This window comes from Harpia harpyja, chromosome 6 (genome assembly GCF_026419915.1).
Source record: "Harpia harpyja isolate bHarHar1 chromosome 6, bHarHar1 primary haplotype, whole genome shotgun sequence".
Classification (NCBI taxonomy): Eukaryota; Metazoa; Chordata; class Aves; order Accipitriformes; family Accipitridae; genus Harpia; species Harpia harpyja.
The window spans coordinates 20,850,614-20,867,641 of record NC_068945.1 but is presented as its reverse complement, the minus strand read 5'-3'; the positions used below and the strand labels follow the sequence as shown (position 1 = coordinate 20,867,641).

Here is a 17,028-nt window from a genome sequence, read left to right as displayed (position 1 = left end):
TTGAGGCTTCTTCTGCTAACAGGCTCGGCTCTGATGGTAGAGACAGGATGATAACAAAATTGCACTTCAAAAATGGGTCAGACATGAGTAACAGGGATGAGGCACTCACCTGTCTTTGCAAACAACTTGTGTGATAATTTTAGGTGACACATCCCCAGTCAAGTATTAGAGTTGCAGAGCAGCTTTTCGAATGACTCTTTTTTACACAAACCATCTAGCAACCATAAGAAAACAAAATACATATTCCAGCCTCCTCTGAGCAGCTTTCTGAAAAAGGTAGCAGTCATTTTACTTGGCCTAAAAAATTACTATGGTATATAATCTAGAGGATGTTCAAGATCAACGCTTTATCCTCTCATTTTCCATTGCACATATTCTAATACCTACTTCTATTGATCTGACTTGCAGAAAACTAGGAGAGCTAAAAGAGGAGTACCTGATACATGCAGCAGCACGGCAGGTGTGATCTACCTTGAGGGTGATCAGACAGCCACAGCCAACAACTAGGACGTACATGTTTGCCAGGAGGGATTTCAGAATGGCTGCTGCATCCTAAGTAAAGCCAACTAATAAGACAAGTGCACAATCTGTCATTGTTGTCTACAGTGTTTCTTTCTTCTAAGGGCAGTTCTCTTTGAAAAAGCCCATCTCAAAATCACCAGCCCAAACTCTCAGATAATGTCAGACAATCCCAGAGTGGTGGAGGTGGGACAGGACCTCTGGAGCTCATCCAGTCCAGCCACCCTGCTCAGAGCAGGGTCAAGTCCCTCTGCTAGGGATGTTGAAAGACAACTAGTATTGGAGCTAAAATTTCTCATTTATACTAACTTTGATGTGTTTTCACGCATATGAACTCAGGAAAATTTCCATTCAGCCATTTTAGAGATATTCAGGTCTTTCATACATTTAAGCATTTTTCTGATGGCTCCGAATGTGTATTGGCATACTAAAGAGGCTTTATTTTAAAAATTAAAGCTTGTTTTGGAAGCATTGTTAATATACACAACTGTACTCAGTAGAGTTGGTTGTGAAATAGGAAGTTACAGATGCTTATAAATTATTTGTGGCACCTCATGAGAATTATGAATTTGAAAAGTATTTATCAGCACACAAACTTTTCATAAGCTAAGGAAAGCAGGATGAGAGTACTAATATCTGTTGCTATCATTGCTGTTAGCAGTCGGCCACACCACCTGAATCCTCACAAAAAGTAGGACAAGACCAAAAAATAAAGTAGGACATTAAATCACTCCACGCCACCTGGAACATTCAGCAGCGCATCAAATGCATGTACTCAGCACACTGAGATGCACTGGACAGATGAACCTGGAATATTTAAGTGGGATGCAATGGCTACTGGATAAGGGTGTGCCTGAAATATTCATCAGGAGCTGACTGTTTAATGTTTTTCTTAGAAAAACAAATCCCAAATCTTCTACTCTACAAAATGAAGAGAAAAAAAAACCCAAAACATAGCAGGGAAACTAATCCATAGGGTTTAATCTGCTTTCCTTATCACTAACAGCAGAGTGTCTTCTGGACTGTCTTCTGCATCAACTTGATTCTTGCAGAACAGACTCTTGCATACCCAGAGTCCCAAGTTTGGCTTCAAGCAGCCCCCTTATGTTACTACTCACATCCCATCTGGACACCATTAAGCAGAAGGATTTAGGGAAGCTTTTTACACAAAAGCCATTTTATTGACTTTGACATTCTTGTAAATGTTCAGATTTTGCTGAAAATGGCATTTTGCAAGAGGGAAAAAAACCATTCTGAAGAAAAATTTCTGTCCAGCGCTACGTTCATTATCCTGACCTGCTGGTCCCTGCCAGACTGCTTCCTTGCTGTCCTGAGTCCGCAAGCCCGCGTCCCTGTCAAGAGGGCGGCAGTGGTCTACAAAAGCAGTGTCGCTTCCTCACACCACTGATTTAGCCAACGGTTCATTTTGAATGGCCCACCGTCTGTCTTCCTTACTCACAGGACACGGTCTCTTTGAGTATTAGCCACACGTGCATCCCCTCGGCACCTCTGTGAAACCCCTGAGGCTGTTCACCATCTTTCGGGCGTCACGGGAAGCCATGGCTAGAGGTAACGCTGGAGGGGGCCACCACCCAAAGATCTTCCCGTCATGAGGTCAGGTCTTGCCACTCGGTTGTGTCTCTGCCTTGCCCCGGCAGGATGTTCGTGCTGGTCACGGCTGTATGGCATCCTTGTGAGGATGGTCTCTTTTCCGTGCATGGCTGGAGACATTTCTCTTGGTGCTCGTGGTCATCTCGTTGGTGGGGCTTAAACAGCAAACCCCGGGTACTTCCTAGGCAACTTTTCTTTCAGGTGAACCTTCAGAAATATTTTCTGGTTGTTTTCTGGGGGGAGCGCCTTGGATATTTCTATGAGTGTGAAAAACCACCTCTTCACTTTCATCCTCTGCTGTGCAGAAAGCCTCCCGCTCCCCTCGCTTCTTGTGGTGGCGGGGGCCTGCTGGCAAGAGCCCACGGCTGGGGGTCGCCCCGCGGGCTGGAGGATGACCACACAGCGAGGCTGCGAGGCCGGCACACAGGTGGCTGTGAAAGCACCTTTCCTTGGGGCCTTTTTTTTTGTTTTATTTCTTAACTTGAGGTGGGGTGCCTGGACTGAATCCCGGGCGACACGAGGCCCGAGGCAGGGGCACAGTAACACGGACGGGGGATGAGATCTCCTCAGCCCCGCGCTCGATGCGCCGGGGGGAAGGCTGACCAAAACCTGCACGGCGGGGGCCGGGAAAGGCTCCCCCGCCACGCCGGGGGCCGGAGCCCGGGGGCCGGAGCCCGGAGCCCGGCGGGGACCGCCTGGCCTCCCCGCGGGGCCGGCAGGGCGTCGCTGCGCGGAACGCCGGTGCCGGGGGAGCCGTTTCCAGCCGAGCCGGGCCGGGCGGCGGGAGCGGCGACGCGTCGGTTCCCGCCGGCCCATCTGGAGGGGCGGCATGGCCAGGGCGGCGAAAGCGCTGACGACCCTGAGGAATCACTGGAAGAAAACCACGTTCGGGGTCTGCCTGCTGAGCTGGGGCGGGCACTGGCTCTATGGGAAGCACTGGTAACTGCCGGCTGGGGCCGGGGGGGCGGGCGGGAGGGAGAGAGAGCGGGGCCGCCGTCCCCCCCCACCCGCCCCGCCGTGTGCCCGCGGGCTTTCACAAGCGGCCGGCCCCGGGCGGTGAGGGCACCGCTGCCCTGTTCGCCTCGGCTGCCCGGGCTGCCGGCCCTCTGCCTAAGGGGGTCTCCCCTCGCGGCTGTTAAAATGGGGGTCTCCCCTCGGAGGGGCTCCGGCGCCTCGGGGGGGTGGCTCTGCCTCCCCCTCCAGCAGCCCTGAGCTTAGGAAGGCTCGGTGCCTTTTGCGACTTCCCACCTTGGCCTTGTTGTAAGTTTGGGGCTAGTTCAGGCCGTAGTTTTAAACAGAGGTGTTGTTGGGGTGGCTTGAGTAATTCTGGGGGCTGTTGGAGTGGAGAAAGGTTTACGCCTTCTAACTGCAAAAAAACACCGTCAGCCAGGTGCGTGTCATCGGCTTGCTTGCTTTTGACCAATATTACAAGGATGAATGGAACCAGAGGCCCAACACCTGCAAATGGTGCCAGTGGTACCAGGCTGATGGGAAGGCACCTTCGTGGGCAGAGTGGGGCCATCACAGCATGGTGGTCGTGTGCCCGTGGGCTTCCCCGCCTCCTTTTTTCTTTTAACGGTGCCATACACCGCATGAAAGATGCCAGATTTCTGTTGCACGAGCACTTGTTCCTTTCTTGAGGCACGGCACTGGCGGCAGCCGTGCGCTGTGCCTCCCTGATGCGCCTGCTTTGCTGTCGTCACTCGCTTTGCTGTTGTCACCCACCTAGCTCCACAGAAGGAGCCCGTCAACCGCTGCAGCAGCAGTACTGCTAACATAAGTCGTACCTAGCAGGGTGTCATTTCCACTGTTTATCTATGGAGCGAATGTTCCTTATAGTAAGCAATATCGTCCTTCACAATTTTTAAATAGCTAGGCTTATGTTTTAATCCCTGTCCTTTAAGATTATGGTTAATACATTTGACTAAAATCCAAGTATAGCCAGATTATTTTTTAAAATTGCTACTTTTGGTGCTGCGGTTTATTCTGTCACTGTCTTAATGTCTTTTTAATTGTTAAGTCTTGATTTTAGCAGTGTTCTTTTCTGCTTACATTAAAATGCTGCCAAAGCCCCGGTGGAAGACTTAGGAAAATAAATCTGTTTATGTTGTTTGGTATACTTTCCTTCTTTATTTCCTTTTGCCTCGGGACTTTTGCATTAAATCTGTCTTTGTTTTGAATGGTACATCTGCTTTAGTTGCTTACTTCCTACCTGAAGCACTAAGGCTCAGTTGACTGCAGGGCAAGCAGCAAAAAAACTCTTCCCTCCATACTTTTTTCTTTGTAATTGCTGATTGTAGGGTAGGCTATGGTAAGATGGAGAATAACTGTGTGAAAGCAGTGGTAACAAGGTCATGGTTTCATGCGTATGCCTACATGGACCAACAGACAGAAAAGAAGTACATAATATACTGCTGTGTTGTAAGCAGAAGTATTTGTGCTAAGCAGATTGGGTTTTTTTGATGCCTTCGTGTAATGTCAGTGGGTCCTTGAGCTTGCATTCCATTTTTCCCTCTGACGACTTGAACTTTGAATTCAGAAAAAATAGCAAAATGTAAATAAGTAATTATTTTAAGTTCTATCATTCTAGATATCTCTTAGCCAAAAGAATAAACTGAATGTACAAAATGAGGAGGAAGAAATTGTTTGGTGGCATTCACATGAGGGGCTGGCTGGTGGGGTAGAGCAGCCTGTGACCTTCCCAGGTACCCTGCTCACACAAGCGGCCTCTTTACTGGTCTTCTGTTGCCACAGATACTAATGACAGCAGAGTGCATGTCGGGCCTGGGTACTATAGAGAGCTACTGAAATAGAGCATTAAGAAAAAGACTATATCTGCTCCTTGTGCATATGGAGAGTGGGCACTTGAGGAGGCCTAGGAGCACCGTCAGACACAACCAGTCTCCCTTTCATATCTGTTGTTTCTGGGAGTTCACGTGCCTATGTACTGTCAGTTTCAACTGTATTGATTTCCGGTGCGGTTAACTGTAAAAACATGTTATGATCACTAAGAACGTGATGCTACTGTTCTGATATGGTGGTGAATGAGGAGGAAAATATGAAAGGCAAACAAACAAAAAGGGAACTTTTGGTATGTAAATTTCAGTGCTTGGAGGTTATTTGCACCAAGTGTAGGCATGGTGCTTTAACCCAGATGATGTAGTGGGGAAAAAAATGTTTACACATCCTATTCTCCAATCTCCCCTTTTATCTGTAAGGGAAAATACAGCATTTCCTTACCAGACATGGGAAATGCAAGGTAGGAAATCCTGTGATGACAAACAGCTCCGTGTGACTTTGATGTAGACTGAAGCACAGCTGTAAAGTACTGCTTTCAGAGATTTAAATACTGCTTGGAGAAAGTGACAACCATTTAGCCATTTCTCTGCGGAGGATTGTTTTAGCCACAGAAAAGAAAAATGAGGAGTGACAGAAGAACCTGATGGCAAGAGTGTAAAAAAATTCAAAGGTGGTCTCAGCAGCCCTTTCATGGTACTCTGTGCACAGTGAAGGCCTTACCTTGTAGCTGTTGGACATCAGGGAATAGGCCAGGATCCCCCTTTGCAGCTTGTTTTGCCTCCAAATGTGGTAATGGCTTTTGATGGGTGTTTTTTTGTACATTCCCTCTTCCCAGTTTCTTTGTTTATGTACCAGTTATGCTGGGGAGCAGGAGAGGTGCCTTTTGCCCCGTGCACAAACTGTTGCAGGTAACCCTTGAAGAAGTTAATGAAGGAATCACGTATGGGCTATGTTAGCCATGAGGCTTGCCGTTATCAACATCAGAGGCTAAATTACTATGTGTGAGGCATACTTGACTAGACTTACATTTGCCCTTTTAGAACAGATTAAAGGTTTAGCGAAGTCTTGTGCGTCGGTTTCTGGCATCACTGGAATTTCTGACGAAGGGGCTTGCTTTAGCACAGCATCAGTTCAGATTAGCCTCTGACTTCTTGGAATTAGCTGTCTGAGATGTTGCTCATTTATTTGCAGCTGAAGAAATTTTTTTTTCCTATCCTGCATCTTTCTTCTTGGCTTTTCCATCCTTGTGGATTTTCTAAGATACTTCTCTTGCAAGGAGAAGATCATTTGCTTTTTTTGACTTCTCAAGGTTCCTTCTTCTTTTGGATGCAGAGGCTATGATGCCTGCATTAAGTGGAGCTATTGTAAATAACAATCTGTCCTGCAAATAAATGACAATTCTTCTATAGGCAGTCCCTACGTGCCCATAGGGACAGAAGAGCTCTGGAGTACTTCCTTAAGCTTTTGGAGGATGCTACGTGGACAAATGTGGACAAGAAGAATGTTACCTTTTCCAGACTTGCTCCTCATGCCTCTTTCCTGCCTGGAAATGGAGCTGGGTGTCCTTCTCCTGCACCCTGCAGACTGTGATGTGGGGTCTGATGTGGATGCTCTTGTGCTCCATAGGCTGTAGAGGGAAGAGGGGCACTGGAGTGTAATGGTTCATCACTGAGTTAGTCTAAAGGTTGTGGATGACGATAACTGTAAAGGTCGAGGAGCTTCTTAGCCCAGTCTGGTATGATACTTTCTTCATGCAGCATTTAGTTTCTGGATCAGTGTGTTAGCCTTTCATCTTTGGAGGTGTTTGTTCAAATACTCACCGATTTAAAAGTAAGGGGTTTTTGGATGAACGTGAAGAGTAAAGAGGAAACCTTGTGCTGATTCCCCCTTGCCCATTTGTGATTCAGCCCTTCTAAGTATGTAATATAACGGAAGGTGCCTCTTCAAAAGAGACATTGATGAGAAGGTGGCAAAGGTTTTTCATGTGTAAAATGATAGGCATTATGTCTGGTTGAACTACTGTTAACTAAAACCCTATTGCTATTCTTACAAAACCTTAGTGAGTCTTAAAATTCCTTTCTTTCTCATGAAAGAATATGTTTTAAAAATCCATTATCTTGCATTTAGAATAGAAAATACTCTTGTAGTATTGGAGAATTAAGAAGATAACTCAGTGTTGTCATGTGAGATTGTCTCCCTTTAATTTCTCTGGATTGTATGAATTTATGTATTAGCATCATTTTAATCTATAGCATATCATACTACAGGTACAAGGGACACTGAATTTGATGTACTAGATCGAAGCTTAACGGGTATGCAAATTGTCGGATACATGCTCATACACAGTAACATACTTCTGTTTAACATATACACGTAAGGTTGATTGCAGATAAAGATACCATATGATTGTTTAAAGATTTCCACCAAGTTTGGAAGCCCCTCTCACCTTTATGTCCTGGGTCACCTTTCCTGAATTGAGCTGCTGTTCTTTATGTATCCAGGTGGTGCAGTGAGTCACCAGCTATGTCAAATCAGCAGAAATTTAATCTCTGGCATGATGGACATCAGCTTAATTGATTGTCAGATTTGGCCGGACTGTTACAGTGGTGTCACTGGGTAAGTGATCATCACTTTGTCAGGATGGGGACCCTTGATATTTGTACTGAGACAGTGGACTCATCAGATAGATACTCAGTTTTACTCTGTATATGTTAAAGTATTGACTTTTTTCCGTAGAAAATGCTGGCAAGGCATCTGGGCCTTTGACTGCTTGCCAGTAATCTGAGTTTTATTGTTATCTATAATTTGAATGTTAGCCTCTGCGCGTTTGCCAGCTGATAACTCCCTTTGTCACCTTTCTGCATATACTTCCTTAGTGGCTGACTTATTTCATCAAAACTTTGTCAAAAAAAACGGAGTATAAATTCTGAGTCTTGGGTAAAGCTGATGAAAACTAAGATTTGTCTTTCCTGCCCTTCCAAAGGCAAGCTGGAAGTAATGCTAGTATGCAGCAAAGAGGATGCTGTGCTCTTGCTGTATTGGAAGCAGCCAAAAAGCTCTCTGCTAAGATAAAATCTCTTTTAGGAGTTCTATTACAGCTCTTGAGGAGTGATCCTATATGCACAGCTTTGGTCAAGTTTCTCCTCACAAAACTCTTGTGTTTTGATGCAGACACTGAACTGGAGAGTTTTTAGGCTGCTTCTTGCTTGAATATACTTAATAGTCTTAGCTTTAATGCTGATAACCCATTTTGAAATGGGATCTCATACCTGAGTTTCTTTATACATTTGTAATATGGTCACTTTCAAAGGAGTTGCTTTGGTTGGTTCCAAGACGAAGGCTTTCCCTTGCTGCAGCTGTGGGCCTCAGACAGCTTCTTCGGTTTGTGTCTGCTGTCTTCTCCTTGTGGAGTTCATTGCTGCGCTGGCTGACCTTTCATTGTGGGAACTGTACTTTCCACCCTGGCCTCTGCTGGCACTTGGGCAGAGGATGCAGTCTCAGCTGGCGAGCATACGTACTAAATTGTGTGGATCTGTGTGCTTATGTGTAAGAGTGTTAATTCCCTATTGTAGCTGAGAATGCTTAGGACAGGAGCAGTGGCCACCAGTCCTGCACTGGGGATGTTGCAGACAAATCAGAACAGCCCTTGTTCAAGCGGGTTGTATGGATGTTGCGCTCTCATTGCCCCGTGTGTTCTGGCAGCCCGACACGGCTGGTGCGTGGTGAGGTCTGGACAGTTGCTCTTCCTTTCCTTCTGCATTGGTTCCTTGCTTTGGCTTAAGCCTACTCTGTTCTCCAAAGAGCCTGCACTGCCGTGGCTGCCGGCCTTGCAGGATTGACTGATATCTTTGTCGAACCAGTCAAAGTTCTGTCCGTGGGTTCAGTTTAGGACATCCTCTTTCTTCCCTACCCCACTGCCACTGCTTGTTCCTCTCTGTCTCCCAATTTTTTACTGCTTAAGCAAGTTGGCCCAGTTGTAAGCTGTGTGATGCTTAATTCTCACAGTGGGAAGGCAGCCCTGGCGTTGGCCAGCAGATGCAATACTGCACGTCTGTTTCGGTTTAAGGCAGGAGTTGTGTCTATAAGCCCTTAGGGGAAATGTAAAGTAAAAATTGATTTTTAGTTTGCTGTGGATATGGTGCAAGTCAGAAGAAATCTCTGTGTGTTCTTTAAGACAGTGCAGCAATTTCCCTTAGCTTCCACCTGCTCATGTTCAAGTGTCATTGAAGAGGCTTTGTTACTGCAAAATATTAGTCAAAAAAGTACGAAAAATCAACAAAATCTTATGTTTATTATTAAAGTCTCTTCTTCTGTGGGAGCTGGTACACAGCTATTTTTGATAATCTAATACGTACCAAGACAGAAGACTTCAAGAAGTTACCTTTTTGCTATTTTTAACACTTTTCTAGCTATATTTATCAATTGGTATGACCTGCAGAGGACTTCCAGACCCACTTGTGGTACTTTAGGTGAGCCATATGAGATGAGTAAAGGCAAGAGCTGTCATACAGGAGGACTGCTGTTTTCACAGATACACCGCTGTGAGCACACTTGTGCTTTTTCTTCTGAAGTGTGAAGATAGTTAAGTTTTGACATAATATTTTAAGGAAATAAAAGTTTTCCTGTTACCTGGTATCTTTAAGCCAAACTTGGGACATCTTTAAGCAAACTCAGATGACTTCGAAATACATGTCCTAGTTGAATCAATGGGAATCCTATGAGTATGGCTGAGATGGCATGGGGTTCTGGGTGCTGTGCTACTGGAGAGGTGAGACAAATAACCTATAAATTACTGGACAGTAGATGGTTCTTCTGGTCTCAGAACCTAAACCTTTCCTTTGACACCAAAATGATATGTGTCAGGGTAGACTTCTGTTTCTGTTAAGTGCTTCAATGCAGGAGAAACTAAGCTTAAATGTTGACATCTAAACTGTCAAGCCTAATTTTTATAATTAAGACTCTGTTGAGCTGAATCAAGCTTGCATCCTTGACAGTTGTTTTGAGGGTCTCTGCAGGTTGGGACAGAGAGCATGGTATTTTTTGCTTGCATTTGAAAAGTTGTGCCTGACTCCATTTTAAAGGTGATTAACACTGCAGCATGAGGTTGCGGGCACCAGGAAAACATACTGGCTGACGATGTGACACAGCTTGACTTCTGAACAAAATAGCATCAATGTGAAGTAAACAGATAACATGGATTTGATTAGAATTTGTTAATAAGGTTAGGACAGCAATTCTCAGGTACATCAACTGTGCAGCCATCATTTGATAGTGGGATTTTCTTGATATCCCATAATTAAAGTTTATGTATTGAAATTGCAATTGCTTTGTGTTTGCTCTGGCCACACGTAGTCACAGAGGGGAAAAAAAGTCCCTATATGAGGGCTCGTGCCCTCAGCAGCGCAGTGTGGACTTAGCCTGTCATGCTGTCTTGATTGATCTGCAATTAGCTGTGTCAATGTTGTTTAGCCTGGAACACAAACCTTTTCAGAGATAGTTATTTCAACTAGTGTGCTTTCATTATATTGCTGCAATCAAAACCAAGTCTGTCACTCCTCTAAGTAATATTTCAGGTGTTTAATACAAATAACTTATTCCTTTGGTTTTAAGGAGCAAACATGACAGTTAAAAGCATGCCTCTCAGGAAATTCTTTTAGAAGTTCCAGTTACTTGTTATCTTGGTGAGGTATTATTCACATATTTTCTTTTTCCATGCTTGAATTCTTCCTTTGTCTCTTTATTATAACCGGGAATAAATCTGTGGCTTTTTTGCTGTAGTGTTATTTTCTCAGAACCCAACTTTCTATCTCACCTGAAGTCACCCTACTTCTCCTTTGGTGATGCCAAAAAGATCAGCTTATATAGCTCCAGTGACAGATAAATACTGTAAACTCATGGAATTGATTGCACTCGTATTTGGGTCCAGAGGTCTGACCAAGGCCTTGCCTTCTCTTCTGCCATTTCCATTGCAGGATTTGGCCTGATGAGCTATACTTTGTGGCAGGAGTATGCTTCTTTCCTAGTCACTTGTTTTTCCTGGTTGGCCTTGAATCCTTTTAATTGGTGTAATGTATTCATTTTGGTATGCTGACTATAATTAGGGTTTTTGTACTTGATATATTTGAGACAATAATATACTGTCTTGCCAGGTATTGGCAAGGGCAATCCGAAGGAGTTTTTTGGTTTTAGCAAGGATGGGGGAGTGTCTGGTATCTAGAGGACAGGTGAGACTTTGGGCACTGCAGAACAGGACTCCCTGTTTTGTCTGCAAGGGCCAATGGGGCATTTTTTGGTCTGGGGAAGAATGGAATTTTGTTCCTCACTCAGTAGCTCTGTCTCCAGTTTGCTTGCCAACTATACCCTGCTTGTCACCTTGCTAACGCTGTCTGTCACCAATGATAAGCACAAGGATTAGTCCCAAATTTATTTCTGAAATTACCATCAGTGACATATCTAATACTGACATTTTCTTCTTTGTTTTTAAACTTCTCTTAGGTGAGTTGAGGGATTTTTGCCTCTCTGAGATACTGCTTTAGGCCATGCTCAGACCTAGGTGGGTGGTAGATGCTGCATTAACATGTGTTCAGCTGACAAACTGACATAGAGGGGAGTTCACAATTATAATGCGCAAAGACTTAAGTCTGTGGAAGTGACACTTAAGTCTACTCTAAATCCCTTCTATACTGCCAGTGTAAATACAGGCAGTATTAACGTTGGAAAAAAAACACACCTTAGATCTGGAGTACAGTTATGTAGCAATTTAAAAATAAATCACAGTTATACAGTGTCTCTTCCCATAGCTTATGTAATCTTGGCACGCTTAGCATCCTGGTCTTTGTTTTCTGCTTTTCTTTACTATAGAAAGGGTGTTTGTGTGCATATGCAGAAAAAAATTATGCATGTATGCTTAAATAGGTGTGTTTCATCCTTAATATGTGTTAAATAGGTCTTAAAGAACCTGTATATTCTTATTTTAGTGCGTTCAAAGTGTGTGTAAAAAGGGTATGTACCTACATTAAAAAATGAGCAAATTGTTTTAAACTTACACAACCTAATGTCCACTCTCTTTTCTGTCTTACCTAATAGCGATAACCTGCTACGAAGAGCTGCGTGCCAAGAAGCCCAGGTAATACCGTTTAAAGTGATAAAATTAGATTAAAATCTCCCTCTTATCTTGGTTGTGCAGGGCTCCTGAGATTTTCCCAGCGGGCCCTCTCTATGTGACAAGCCTTATAATGATGCCATCTGTGTTCTTTTGCTAAAAGTGCCAAAGGGTGGACAAGGCCTCCAGCCTGCAGCAGGGGTACTGTACCTTTCGTGGCCTCACTGCTGTTGCAATGGATGGTGCACTGTTATTGTTGGGCTAGTCTTATTTACTGCTGTAGCTACCCAGACCTCCATTTCTGCAGGTGTAATTGCTCTGTGCCTGTAAAGTTCTGGCAGGAAGATGATTTGTTGGTAAGATGGGAGACTGAAATCTCAGATCCACCACAATGGGTGTAGTCTGGGCAGAAGCAGTGCAAACCGCTTCACGTTAGTGCTCAGCTGGAGAGACCTTCCCCTTGTCTATTTGATTCTGAGTGACTTTATCAAGGATACTAAGTGTGATGACTGACCTAGTGCTTTTGAGACCAACGTCCTGGGAACTTAATGGAGCCAACCTGTTTGCTGATCACCGAAAAGAAAGCTGGCGTTCAGAGAGAGTTTTCTCTTGAGTATACTGACTATTGCTTTTTTTAGTTTGTGGCCCACATGGGCAACCAGCAATAAACAAATTCCCATACTGTAGTATTCCTATAAAGAAATCTTGTCCTTAATAAGCAGTCTTTCAAGGGCACAACTGCTGCTGCCCATGGATGGCATCACTGCACAGGTACTGCTTACTGGCTCTGATTACCTTGGTGGTGTGCTGTAGGATTTTTAGAGTCTTTCTACCTCCCACAAATAAAGTTTATTCTAAACCTGCTTCTCCATGCCAGATCTTGGAGATTTTGCAGGGTATAACACTGCTCCCATCATTGCTACATACTGGGGCCTGAGAAGAATGGTGAAAATTATTTTTCTCATTAAAGAACTTTCTTTGAGATTACCCTGCTTCTGTGGTGCACCTGAATAATCCCAATTTTAGCCTGCCTGCTGTTGAGGGAAAGATATTCACAGCAACTTGATTTGGGCAATGGAACTTCATGCCAGAATAGATGTAAGGGAGCTCAAGTCTCATGAAAGAATAAGAAAAATCTTTCCCTGCAAATATGCTTTCATAAATCATGCTTTTAGCTTCAGTCAAATGCATTTCCAACTCATAGTATCAGTTGTTCCTGATTTTTATGTTTTCAATATTCATTTTTACTGTATAGTATGAAAGTGATAGAAGTTTTTTATATCACCAAAAATAGCAGTTAATACCTCAGTATTTGAAGCATGCTGACCAAATCAAAAAATTTTTTTAAAAGGCACTGATGAAATGGCATGTAAGGAGAAGTTAGAAGACCTAGGTGTATATGCTGTCAAAAAGGTGTAACTGCTAAGGAAAGATTGGTACCAGAAGATAGTTAAGTTGTGGAAGTTCTGACTTTCCTGTTTCTTAATTCAAGTCATTAAATGATGGGATCTATTCAATTATGGCTTATTCTTATAAATGAAAGTGCAAAAGCACTGTCAATAGAGCTTCCTACAATTTCAGTGGTTAAAGCCTGGGAAAATATCCTGCAGAAGACTCCTGCATTAGAAAGGAATGAACCAGAAAGCCTAGTAATCAATTCTTGCTGTAATTTCCATTCTCACTGATGTGTCAGTGCCAACTACTGCTTGAAAACACACAGCAATACAGCAGTAAGGCATTAAATGTCTGCTATGTTCTTCAGAATAACAACAATCTATAATTGTTTGAAAAATGCTACTTGCATTTATAGTGCGCTGTAAGTACTGGGAAAAAACAGAGCCAGACTTGCCCAAGAAAAAGTTTAGTCTGAGTGAAGTGGGGGGGTGTCCCTATTATTTTTACATCAGATTTTTAAGTTTTTAAGCCTGTTACGATACCAAATTGATGAGGCACCCACCTTCATGCCGAAGTATCCACTACAGCAGTATTTCATGCAAAGACTCCACCATGCATGTCTGAATTTAAGTATCAGTTTATGATGACAGCCTTGGGGTGGCAAATGATCATAGAGAGATTCTATAATAAAGAATCTATTTATCATATTTTAAACCTTTTACACCTCCTTCTCTGGAATAAGCCAGTCTCAGCTGACTGTGGACTTCCTTTGCAAATGTGGTCTTGCTGATTGACCTTGTTACTGCACTCTGGGCGTGGGTTAAAGAGATCCTGTTTAGCTGGCAAACAATTCACTCCGAGAAGCAGGGACAGTTTTCTGTAAAGGAATTTAGTCTCTCTTAGTATTCATAAAGCATTATATAAAGCCTTTGTATAAAGGGGTTTTCGTAGTTGCAAAATAGTGATTGTCATCTTAGAAGTCCAGAAATGCAGTACCTGGAAGTGTGCATTTGACAAGGAAGTGAAAAAAGCATTGACTTTCCTAAATTATACCTTCATATATATATTTAATAACCATTTTTAATGTCTGGCTTTAAGTTGCCTTTTCTTATTTTGTGCTCTGAAAAAAAGGCTTCTGGAATGTTGCATTATTATTTTTTTATTTCCTGTCTTAAAAATCAGCGTTTGCTTTAGAAATGCCCCTGTTTGTAACATAAATATCTAAGTATATTACATAAAGAAGTGATTATGTCATTGCTCATAAATTCTTTATGAGCCTTTGTCGTGGTTTAACCCCAGCCAGCAACTAAGCAGCACACAGCTGCTCACTAACTTCCCCCTGCACCCAGTGGGATAGGGGAGAGAATTGGGGGGAAAAAAAAAGGTAAAACTTGTGGGTTGAGATAAGAACAGTTTAATAGAACAGAAAGGAAGAAAATAATAATGATAATAGTAACAATAATAAAATTACAATAATCATAAAAGGGTTGGAATATGCAAAACAAGTGATGCACAATGCAATTGCTCACCACTTGTTGACCGATGCCCAGTTAGTTCCCAAGCAGTGATCCCTGCCCTGCCCCCCTCCCCCCCCCCCCGGCCAACTCCCCCCAGTTTATATACTGGGCATGATGTCCCATGGTATGGAATACCCCTTTGGCCAGTTTGAGTCAGCTGTCCTGGCTGTGTCCCCTCCCAACTTCTTGTGCCCCTCCAGCCTTCTTGCTGGCTGGGCATGAGAAGCTGAAAAGTCCTTGACTTGGTCTAAACACTACTTAGCAACAACTGAAAACATCAGTGTGTTATCAACAGTCTTCTGGTAGTGAATCCAAAACACAGCACTCTACCAGCTACTGGAAAGAAAATTAACTCTATCCCAGCCGAAACCAGGACAGCCTTGTACTCTTTATGAACAAAGAAATACATCACATTGTGCTCCCCAGGCAAATAATTAATTGTTTCTAACAGCTATAACATGCTAGAGGTCCCTTATATTTGCCAATTCCTGCCCAACAGTTGCAATAAAATAAGTTGGTCTGTTTCCCAGCTGATTTTTGAGTAAAGCTTGAGAGCTATTGATTTGTTTCCCTTTCTTTGAAGATTCCTTTATGCTCAGCAACTTCTCTCATCCTTTTCCTTTCTTGAAGAAGAAATTTAAATGTTTTAAGCAACATAGCCAGCTGCACACTTCTTTTAATTGGGGTTTCCTGAGCAAAGTTGGCAAGTGGAGTTAATTATAAATTCAAACAGGTAATGATCACTAAAATCTACTGTGCTTTTTGTACAGTGTCCACCTTCTTCAATATAAGAATTCCTGCTAGGAGGATTAACTTTTAATATAAAGGGGGGGGGGGGGGGGAAACAGGGACAGTTGACTGTGTCTTGTGTTCAGCGCAATAGTCTTTTGTTCCTGTTTTATTTCTGGGGTTTCTCGATGGTACTGCTGAATACGTCATCATCCTTGTACTCAAAACCAGTTTGGTTTGGTGTGGTAGCGAGGATGCCTTTAGGTGACCTAAAAGAGGTTTACAGAGTGGGAAGTAACAAGCATGGAAGCTTTGCCTTTTCGTGCCTCTTCTGTGCTGAAAAGCTATGGAAATAGGTACAAATGGCTAAAATGTACAAGAGGCTGTATGGAGTAACTCTTGAAGAATGTAAAATCAAGGCACCTATTGAGAATTGGGCTAAAAGTGGAAGAGGAATTAAGTGATTTTTATATGGAGACATTAGGAAGAAAAAATGCCTGAGAAACAGTGAGCTTGCTTATAGGTCAGGGCAGATTCTCTGGTGATTATCTTTCATATATTCAAAAAATTCAGTATAGAAAATACAAAAATGAACAAAAGAGATATAAGAAATGAAGTACGGAAGTGGAAGAAGATGCAGAAAGAAGGTGGCAGGCAGGCGTATGAGAACTACATAAGGAAGGAAAATTGAGTAACCTTGGAGTCAAGGATAGCTCCCTGGATCTCTGCCCATGGCAGAAAACCAGGGGTTGACAAAAACTAAATGGTGGTGGAATTGTAAAAATGGACTTGTAACAGTGGCGTGAGCTGTTGCTAAGAGTGCAGGTCTTTGAATAGGAGACCTGTACAATGTCTGAAGATGGAAGTCATTTGAATGTCATGAGGCTTGAAAGCCTATTGACATTTGTAGAGATGCATTATTTTGAACTGTTTCCAATGTGCTTAAAAGATAAACTGAACTCTGCTCTTTTTCTCTTACTTAGGCTTTTGGCAACCAGCTGATCCCTTCCAGTATGCCACTGAAGAAAGCAACAGTGTTCCTCAACCCAGCAGCTTGCAAAGGGTAAAATTCCTCCTTCCCTACATTCATATGTGAGGCACTCTTTCTGTATTTTTGCTCTGCCATCCACTATAAAAGCCAGCCAGATTTTTGAGCTCATTTTTGCCTCCCTCTGATGCCAAGCTGGTGCTATGTAACTGTGCCAAATTTTATTTCACCAAAAATACTGGGATGAGAAATAGAAGTGGATGGATGCTTGAGTTGAAAGAATGATTTCTAAACATATGTATATTTTTAATTTTTCTTTTATCCTGTGTTTTGGCCTTTGTCATTCCTTCGTATGTGGAATTCCTTCG

At 43.1% G+C, this 17,028-nt stretch overlaps 1 protein-coding gene across 1 annotated transcript in view; it reads left to right on the top strand.

Annotated features, from left to right (window-relative positions):
* The first annotated feature begins 2,670 nt into the window (after positions 1–2,670).
* AGK (acylglycerol kinase) overlaps positions 2,671–17,028 on the top strand; it is a 37,922-nt gene continuing 23,564 nt past the window's right edge. Inside the window, 4 exon segments of the mRNA XM_052788809.1 lie at positions 2,671–2,796; positions 2,798–3,069; positions 12,016–12,055; positions 16,656–16,735. Of these exon segments, the coding sequence (XP_052644769.1) occupies positions 2,686–2,796; positions 2,798–3,069; positions 12,016–12,055; positions 16,656–16,735 (503 nt within the window). The 5' untranslated portion in view covers positions 2,671–2,685.